Raw genomic sequence first — 10,747 nt, forward strand, 5'->3', positions numbered from 1 at the left:
CTTGAATATTTGCAGAATTTTAAGACATATTTGTTATTTTCTAAAATGGTGGATATACTTTTTCTATTTTTGGTTATATCTTTCTTTTTACAAATAAAATTTTGTCGACTATGTAGTTGATCATTTTCTTTCTGGCTATACCCAAGTTATATTGTTATACATTGTACTTTATAGTTCTACTTCTGAAACAAGTGTAAATTGTTGCAAAAAAGATGGGACGAGCGTGGTTTCAAGAAACCCCTGCTTCTACATCCCGAAAGTGCAGTTCATTGTTATTCATAACATTCGAGTTTTTTTTTTCAATTGCATGATCAGAAGTAACTACAATTAGTGTTCACTACAAATTGTCGCAAGAAATAATACATGTAGTATGTATTTAGACTTTATCATCATTTGCTTTATTAAAAAAATATAGGACTGTTTGAATTGTTGAGATATAAACGATGCAACTAAGTGGGAGTTTGTTGTATTTGTAGTGGCTTGTACAGTATACAGTGTACTGGTGTATAGTGGCCATACTGTGACAAAGCAGCGGTCATATCGTCGATAGTATGGCCTGAATCTGGTATCCACCGCGTCTTTTTTTTCTTTCTGAAAAAACCCCAAGGTAAACATCAAATGCAGTATTTAGTAAAACTGAGAATGGAAATGGGGAAAATGTCAAAGAGACAACAATCAAACTAAAGAGCAGACAACAGACGAAGTCCACCAATGGGTATTCAACGCAGTTAATCCAAGACAAGTGTAACGACGCCAACATTTTTTTGGTACAATTTAGCCCATTATATGAAAAAGAACAGATACGAGACATTGACCAGAAGATATCATCAAATAACAAAATGCAACAAACACAACTGTGTATACTACAGGGAAAACTGGTTTTTTTAATTTAAAGTTTTTAAGTTTTAAACCTCTTTACCGTTTTATTCTGCTCCTTAATCAATATATATTTTTTATATTAAATGACTGAATAAATAGTCAACGATCAATCTTACAGGGCGATGGATCATGTAATATGATTCTGTACACTACAAAATATAATATATAACAAGTAAAAAAGGGTACAACATCACCATTAAATAACTAGAAAATATACAAATATTAGATATTTCGGATAACAGATATCCTTCTTCGGTAATTGTACGATGACAAATGAATCATGTCAATTCAAATTGAGACTCTATCAAAATCTTGATTTATACAATTTAAGCGAACGCTGGAACAATTTTAAAATTTCCAAACACACCGCAAAGACTACAGAAATATGCCAACAATAAAAATAGTTATTTACGATGTGAAATGGCACAACTCTAGATTTCCAAAGGATGTGACAGTTGAGATGTTATAACTGCATTGAGGGCAATCCTCAAACAACAAAATCAAAAATGTCCTAACCGATTCAGGATGGTACAAATTAGACAACGGTAGGGCAATTACAACAGAAACTACATATTTAAGTCTCCCAAACGAATAGCAGTCTAATAATGATTGAAAAAATAAGTTTTGTATAATGAGGTAAAATAATTGAACGTGGCAACGTACTTATACATATTTTTTATATATATATATATTCCTATTTGTCTGTTTAGACATTAACTTTAACAAAAATTAAACACACAGTTATATTTGTCTCGAGGGTTTCCCTGTAATAAGGTACTTTAAACAGTTTAAAAATAAGGAAATTTGATTTGATTGTCAATGAAACACAGAAGGACAAGAATGGTTTCTTTTCAATAAGGTACTTTACAATTCCATACATCCCGATCTTTTCCTTAACCTATATGAGGGATTTGTTCAAATTTGAATGATACATGTTTCACAGTTTTTTGTTGATAAAGGTCTGACACACCATATTGAGTTTCATTTCCAAGAATTATCATAGCAGTAAATTATGTAATATTTGGAAAACACTGAATTAAATTTTACATTTTCAATTTCTATTTAAATCCGTCCATTGTATGCATAGAAATTGTCTTTCTCTGTCCAGATTTAAAACGAGGCTATGTTTAACTCCTTTCTATCAACATATCGACACCAGTAATTCTAGGTAATGGAAACATGGCTTCCCATGTCTTATTCCGGGATAACCAAAATAGAAAAATACCACAAGAAAAGACCTCATGTTTAATATTTTTGACTACAATAACGTTTTAAAATAAACAAGGGAAGGAAATTATATGTCCCGAAAGGAATAAGATAAATACTGTATGACAAATTTCAGCAAAACAATGAAAAAAAAAATGAAGATCTAAAAATAATATTTAGTACTGTACAGTTGTACAAAATTCCCTTACTACCATAAGTATCACTACTGTTAAGTTTAAAAACGGCAATGACAATCTGACGGTCTACATTTCCTGACATATTCTGAATTTGTTTTGACAACTTAATCGGATTTAAATCGACATGGCATACACGTTTTCCATACAGAAGAATAATTCAAAGTACCATGTTAAAGAGGGACGAAAGATACCAGAGTGACAGTAAAACTCAAAAATCGAAAATAAACTGACAACGCCATGGCTAAAAATGAAAAAAAAGACAAACATACAAACAATATTACACATGACACAACACAGAAAACTAAAGAATAAGCAACACGAACCCCACCAAAACTAGGGGTGATCTCAGGTGCTCCGGAAGGATGAGCAGATCCTGCTCCATATGTTGCAATAAAAAGAACTGTTGTATGTGTGTGGTTTTTTTTTACCTATCTAGTGTGCTATGTAGTATACTGCTTCTTTAAATAATATGTTGAGTATGCACCTTTTTGCTCGAAATTAACTCGTTTCCCTTCCGAAACTAAGAATAGCTATACAGAAGTAAGGCGGAAGATGTCCAAGGTATTCATTTAAACTTATAAGTCAAAGTCAAACTATTATGTTTGGAAAATCCCTGATACAAAATTAATCCCTATCAATGCAAAGTTCCATTTATCATCTCAGATATTTCTCAAACGTTTACAACCAGTTGTCATCAGAAAATATGACTATAGGATAATCGCTCTTTTTTAAAACTTATCTTTAACATCAAACGTCTCAACGCCAGTGTTCAACCTTAAGGTGGTATGGGTGTCTTTCGCCATCTTGGATTGTAAAAAAAACAGAGAATCTAAGGTCCATATATACTATCAAATTAGCAAAATTTGATGCAAGAATGCAGAGTTTTCATGTGTTTTTACATTTTAAAGATCCAATTTATAAGAATATAACTTATAAATATAAATATATGTACAAGTGTAGATTATTTTTGGTTGTTTTTAAATATTTTGAAATTGTCATTTTAATGGGAGGTAACTCTAAAACAGTGCATTTTCTGTTGGATTGTTCATGGAATTTTCCTACTTTGTATTTTAGCCGGAAAAAACGTACGGTGACCCTATCTTTTCTTTTGATATTATCAAAGCATTGTTTGAAAGCTATATTTTCCTAATTTATTTTACAATTCTATCATTTCGTTAAGTTTCTATTCACAAAATGGTGTTTTTTCCTGTATAATCCATACAAAATGTGTCATTTTATCACGACCCGTAGCTTGAAAAAATGCACGGTGACCTATCATTTTTATAATATTTTTTAACATGTATCAATAGATACTACATTTTGGCAAAGTATGAACAAATTCTATCATTTTTATTTTAGACTCCCATACCACCTTAAGCATAATTAGATTGATTTTAAACAAGACGAGTATGTCTCAAAATATCCTTAAAACCTATATTTGTAAACACACTATTTGTGATAAAAATATACAGTTGCGTAGAGACACGCATTGAACGTAAGTTCCATTTCATATATTATCCGTTGGACTTATAACGATTGCTGATATAAACTCTTAGCTATGACCACCACCAGTTTTTGTACAGTTTGTGTTGCTTTTTCTTCAGTTTTATATGTTGAGTTTTGTGTACTATTTTTTGTCAGTTTGTATGTTGGTCTATTTCTTTTTTAGCCTTGGCGTTGTCAGTACATTTTCGACTTATGAGATGAATGTACCTCTGACATCATTCACATCTCTTTACTTCCAAGAACACGTTTCTAATAGAGAGGCGAAAAAGGACATTCAAACTCATAAGTCTAAAATATAAGTGACAATGTAATGGCAAAAAGAACATCCGAGAAAAAGCTAAATTATAAACAACACTATACAAAACAAAACATAGAAAACTAAAGACAGAGTTACACAAACTTTTTTTTAACTTACTCTTTGTTTTTCCCATAGTTATTTTTTTTCATTTCTATGTAACAAAACGCCAATAGTAAGTACATATATATCCTAGCTAATAGGATATCCATGGACTTGCGTTTCTTTCACTTAAATGATTTGTAAAGATAAAGGTTGAATTCATCCTTTCAAGTACGTAATATACGTATTTTTGAATATGACAGATCATATGTACGTTTTAAAATTATCTTGTAGGTCTGTATTTTGTTACTACTTTTTACAATTCTTTTACAGAACAAATTGATTTGCTTGAACTTTATGCAACTTCTGTGCCATATTTTTCGATCTAAGAGTTCGAATGTCCCTCTGGTATCTTTCGTTCCTCCTTTGGCAACTTATGTGTTTCAGATCTCCGGTTCAGCCACAATCTAGTCCGTTTTCTTCATTTATGACAAATCTCCAATCGGACTTTTTATTATCAAACGACGGGTATCACTGCTTGTTCAGAATCTGCGAACCCTTTTTGTTACCTGAGTTGCTCAATATTTTACTTTTCTGTACAATGAAGTTAATTGTTGGTTTTTCTGTTTTTTGTTTTGTGGATATGGTGTTGTTTGTGTATCTTCGACATCTGGTTTTTATTGCTCCATAACATCTTATTTCATACTATTCTGATTTTTTCCTTGCAAGCAGATATTCTTTTCATCTTGTAGTTTAAAAATATGTTTCCATCGGTTTTAGTTTGTAACCCGTATATATTTTCTTTTATTTGATTTATGACTTTTGAACAATGGTATACTACTGTTGCCTTTGTGAATATTTTTCTCTCATTTAAATATTGGATTGTGAAATTCTTAATCAAATTAATCAAAACAGAGTATGACTCGTCCTTGTATTGACTTTCGCCATTTCAACACTGTTACATTTGGAAACAAATATCCTTTTCCTTGAACAGAAAATAAGTTTAAAAAGTTTTCTTCGGTTGTAACTTTAATTAACCTGTCAACAACTTTATTACTTTTTAAATGAATATTCAAATTTAAACTTGAAAAGATTATTGGAACGACTTTTTGACATGAGCAATAAAATCGAAGATTGATTAAATGAAAAAAAAAAATCAAAAAAAAAGAAAACACAATGTAAATGACAGATATAAAACCTTGCAACGTAACTTTAACTTTATGTGAGGGAATAAACCTCACTACAAACTGCAGATGAAATCAGATGCATCGTCATATATATGAGATATTTTAATGTAGTTGGGTATTTTGTTGTATAAAATAACTGATATTTTTATTTGTTTGTTGTCGTCTAGACAATCTTAATGTATATTTAGTGTGAAAAACTATTATAGAAAATTTTAATTGCCTGGTTTTGTAACTTATAAAGTGGTAAATTTTCAAATACGAATGCGACAAATAAAAAACGTTTCATTAATTGCATCGGTGTTAGATAAGTGGATAGATCAAAATCAGATAGTATATTTAAATACTATATACGTATACGAATATGTAAATAATTTTTAAGGGTTTTGAATGTCGATTACGATTAATCTCTATAAAGCAAGTTTGGTATAAACCTTAACGTCTGGATTTAAAATCTGACTAAAGGTCAACATATTCAGTGTTGACCGGGCAAGTGTGCATTGAACTAAATGTTACTCGTCCGGATGTTGAACATTATAGTAATTTATTGTTTTTTTTTAATATTTAACATTATCTAGATGGTCGTGATATTTACTGACGGTAATTATGCTGTTCCACCATTCAAACGATATACAATATACTGTGAAGTTGGACTCAAGCCAGGACAAGAAGTATCCTGTTAAATAGATGTTTTGTATTCGGATTTCATTTTTAAAAGAAAATTCTTTGGAGAGACACGTGTTAATAGAAAAGCTGACAAGAAAAATATTCTTATAATTGGAATTTAAAGGTAAGATATTATTGTTTTTATCAATATGTATATATGTTATTGTGCAAAAACATAACGTCATTTTTACCTGTATGTAAAGGTATACACTATACAGGAAGTTATTTAAATACCTTCTTATTGTTTATCTCCGTTTACATGGACTTTAACCACAACATAAGGTGATCTTATTCGCGTGATAGTATAAACAAACAGAAGGAGCTATTGTTTTCTTTATTTGTAGATAAAGTTCCTGTTGACAATAAGTAATATCTTTAATTTCGTATGTTATCGTACTTTTACGTATTTATTTCAAAGGTGTGTATTTCTCATAGGATAGATATAATTGTCCTAGTAAAAAGTATGTTGTCTTTTTAACGTATTTAAGTATATATTTGACACCACGTTCCTCATATAGACTTTTATCGCTAATTTTCGAAAGTGTACATACTTTTGATTTGCTTTTATTATCTTACTAGTATGACACAAAAAAAAACGAAAAACATAAGTGATGCTCCTTCTTTAATTTCTGTAAGTAAATGAACCAGATTTTTTTTTATTACTTCTATTAAAAAGCTCTTATGTTTTTATGCGTCACATTTTTCATTAAGATTTGCCATTTCAGGTATAACAAATTTGTCGAAATAAAAAGATAAAAACTTGAAAATTTGGGATATATTTTAACATTTAGGGAACTATTTGCTTATTTAACAAGTCATACTAAAAAAAAGGAATGCAACAAGTTATAAAGTTAGTGCGTCGGAGTCGCTTTTCTTGATTCATCTTCATTAGGTACGCTTATAAAAACTGCATATTTAAAAGTCAAGGATACAAACATAAAAAAGAGTTTTATCATTAAAAATGACAACAATAAAAATAATTGCCAAACTCTCAAATTAACCTGTTTGAAGATTACAAGAAAAAAAACACACGTTTTTGTTGTTGTTTTGTTTGATTTGAAACAAAGTCATATTTGACATTATAAATGTGGAACAGTATCAGTCAAATTCACTCGTTCTATCGGTTGATAAAATTTGATTTTGTTAATTTATATGGACTTCCTATCCATTTTAAATTTGCATTGAAGTTCGATCTATTTGTTTTACTTTTTGTCATTCAATTTTGTGGCTAACATTGAATTTATAATATATGTTAATATATTACCGTCTAATCATGTATGAACATCTTACGATCTTTTAAAAGCTTTGTCTAAAGATGAATGCCAGCACACAATTAGTTTTCAGACTGGCCTTCAGTAGTGCCTTGAGAGGGATTAAGTTTACCGAGTCTATCAACTTTTATCATATAATTGCATGATATAGCAAAATTACGAGGACAAAACATAGAAACCATTTACTTATTCTGTGACAGAACAATTGAATAGATTTTTACATTGAAAACGTGTTCAGCCAGCCCTAGAAATAACAATAAATTAGTTTCTATAGTATTGTATGTGTATTCTAAAAAGGGGGTATAGAAATGAACTCATCGCAATTATCAATTTTACAGATATATATACATGTAGTAAAACCGGTATATAACCCACCTAATTGTGACCTTAATCATGTCAATTTTCATAAATTTCTACTTGTTCAACATTTCAACATTTTGTCATGTCTTATGACATGATGGGACACTTGTATAAGTTGTATAAGTGGTTCTTAAGATGTTACATTTGATATAAACGCCGACCCAGATTATTAAATGAAATATCATTAATACTTGACCGTTAATTTTCTTTGAATCGTAATTGAGTGTGAAATAATATTTAACAACTATTTGATCACAATTATAAGTTCTAAAGCTTAGTAATCTTGTTAAAGGATTAAACTTTTTAAATGTTAATGAATACACGGAAAGAATAATCATTAAAAGAAGACTAACATTTTCGGATTAGTTGATTGTGGATTAGAGACAGGTTCCATTATACTTGACCGACACGTGCTCTGGAAATCTAAATATAGTTAAACAGTAATCGTGTAATATAACATAGTCAGTTTATAGGTAAGGAATCATTTTTTAGAAATTTATTGAGTATTAAAACAGTTACCATGATGATTATGATTTGTAGGTGTTACCCCTACTTTTGACATTTTTATCTATAATGTCAGTGTGTTTAATCACACATCGTTGTAAATATAATAGCATTTGGTGCGACTGTCATACAAGTGAGAGGTTTAGCTATTTTGAATTTTCCTCGGGTTTCAGTATTATTGTGTTTTTACTTTTCAGTTTGCAAAATTTAAGTCATTCATTCAATAAGAACAGACAAACATTAAACACCTCAGTTTGGTGAAGCGTTGATGCATGGAAATCAATGTATCTTGTACTCATGTCGATATACACACAGTGGTCAAGCAGATATGTATATATCTTTACCTTTTATTCATATGTTTACTTTAGAAATCTACTATGACGTTGCTATTTGACGTTTGAGAAAACATTTAACACATGAAAGAATGATAGAAGATTCATGCAATCGATTAAAAATCAATATTGATTTAGAATTTAAAATCAACACTGACTTATATATACAGGTTATCCAAACATTTTAATGGATTTTAAACCGGTGATTGCACTTTAAAAATTTCTGACGTGCGATATTTAACGTTTTAAAGTTGACTCAGAAAATTATTGTACAAGGGGTGAAATGTTATCACCAAATCTTCATTTTCTTATATATGTAATGAACTGGATACTCAGTTATTATATCAGTCTACCTTTGCTAAGGAAACACGACTCTTACCACTGTGTTGAATAGATATAGGAAGTTAACCTGTACTAATCTTAAAAATGATAAAAATGTCACTTTGTCACAGGACGTGTATTTAAAACTTCCCTCTTTTGCAGGTCTTGCTTTTTGAAAGAAATATATAACATGAATAGGATAGTGAGAAACAGTGGAATATAGAAACATGAATTACAGCATTACTCAAATTAGGACTATAACAACCATGTCGTACAACGGCAATCACAGTGACAACTATTCAACTTTGGATACAACGGACTTGCTGCGTCGACTGAACGATGAAAAAGTGCTTGTGTTACTTCCGGTTATCATTCTAGTCTTTTTAATGATGCTCATAGGAATTATTGGAAATACCATAGTTTGCATTGTTTATATATTCAAAATCAAGCGAGCTCCGTCGCATTATTTCATTTTATATTTGGCTATACTCGATCTTGTGTCATGTTCCATTGGGATGCCATCGGAACTTGCCGATCTGTTTCAACCATTTGTGTTCCCATCTGCAGCTGCATGCAAATTTTTGAGATTTGTTTTAAGCTTTACAATAATCTCATCTTGCATCATACTCATTTGTGTAGCATTTGACAGATACTATAAAGTGTGTAAGCCTTTAAAAAGTTTTCCAATGGCTAAAGTGCAAAAGCTTTGTCTATTTTCATTTTTCATAGGAGCAGTATTTTCATGGCCAGCACTAGTTATATATGGTTTAAGAGAGGCCTTAACTTCTGTGCCAAATTTGTATGGACATGAGTGTTCAACTTCAGACACTATGAAAGGAAAGCCATGGCCACTTATTTATTACGGAACTTTAATTGGAGCGTTTACTATAACGTTTGCCATTTTTGTGACGTTGTACGTACAGATAGGGCGTGAGATTAACCGACGGAGAACTATGTTTGTCGGCAGCAGAATAAACAATGACAGAGTAAAGTCTTTAGTCAGCGAGGAAGAATCTACAACATTTTCTGATGACGACAGCAAATTTCACAAAAATAAAGTGCGTAAATCTAGCAGTTTCAGTCAGCTTAAAGAACATATAGTATACTACTTCCGGGCAGAAAGCGAGCCAGGAAAAGAAGATGGTAGTAATAACATTTCAAGTAATGGTGGCACAGTAAAGCGAAGACGGAAATCTTCAAGGAGATATCTGAAAACAACATATATATTTTTGGCAGTTTTTATAGCTTTTTTGGTTAGCTTTGTTCCATATCTTGTTGTAAATATTTTACGTTTTTCCAAAGTTGCATTTGTAGACATGAACTCAGGGCCCGATGAAATTATTTACAATTTGTGTGTAAGGTCTTATTTTATCAGCAATTTTATCAATCCAATTATATACAGCCTGATGAACAATACATTTAGAAAGGAAAGTAAAAAACTATTAAGAAAGTGTAGATTGAATTAATGCAATCTAAAATTGTAATTATGGAAAAAAAATCGTAATGACTTTTGCAAAAAGGTTAGCATTTGACAAACTTTTAGCATTTAGCAGTATTTTCTTTAACGGTGCTTAAATAATCTTTTTCTTAATAAAATAAAATTGAAAACAAAAAACAAATGTTTTATTCTACAACCAGATATCGTTTGAGAAGGCAATTTTCTCAGCAAACAATAGGGAGTTGGAAACCGTCGTACGTTAACAAGTTGACAATGCAGTAACAAAAAAAGAAAAAAAATCAGAGACAAAAAACAATTCACAAAATATTACAGGAAAAAAAAAGACTGCATAACATCAATCCCACAAAAAAAACAGTGGTGATATAAGAATTTCTGGAAGTGTAAGCAGATCCAGCTCTGTAAGTGGCACCCGTCGTGGTCTCATATAAGTATATACTTTGTGATAAGTCTCTTGGGTATGTTAAAATTCAAGGTAAAGAGAAGTCTATACTTGTGGGTTATCCGTTGTCATTTCTAAAACATAAA

The 10,747-nt window shown here is 30.6% G+C and overlaps 1 protein-coding gene across 3 annotated transcripts; it reads left to right on the forward strand.

The window, feature by feature from the left end:
• The first annotated feature begins 5,658 nt into the window (after positions 1-5,658).
• Positions 5,659-10,378, forward strand: LOC134710735 (alpha-2A adrenergic receptor-like). 3 transcript variants are annotated; one of them, XM_063571127.1, is made up of 2 exons: positions 5,659-6,099; positions 8,926-10,378. In XM_063571127.1, exon 2 carries the CDS (start codon positions 8,991-8,993, stop codon positions 10,227-10,229), a length of 1,239 nt encoding a protein of 412 aa, XP_063427197.1. In that variant the 5' UTR covers positions 5,659-6,099; positions 8,926-8,990; the 3' UTR covers positions 10,230-10,378. The 3 variants fall into 3 exon arrangements, with proteins under 3 accessions (XP_063427197.1, XP_063427200.1, XP_063427198.1); XM_063571130.1 differs by lacking the exon at positions 5,659-6,099 and adding an exon at positions 6,253-6,393; XM_063571128.1 differs by lacking the exon at positions 5,659-6,099 and adding an exon at positions 7,767-8,079.
• Positions 10,379-10,747: the final 369 nt, after the last annotated feature.

Source organism: Mytilus trossulus, chromosome 3 (genome assembly GCF_036588685.1).
Source record: "Mytilus trossulus isolate FHL-02 chromosome 3, PNRI_Mtr1.1.1.hap1, whole genome shotgun sequence".
Classification (NCBI taxonomy): Eukaryota; Metazoa; Mollusca; class Bivalvia; order Mytilida; family Mytilidae; genus Mytilus; species Mytilus trossulus.

What these genes read in the sequence shown, in the direction of transcription:
- LOC134710735 (XM_063571127.1), top strand. Translation starts at nt 8,991, where the DNA reads ATGAATTACAGCATTACTCAAATTAGGACTATAACAACCATGTCGTAC.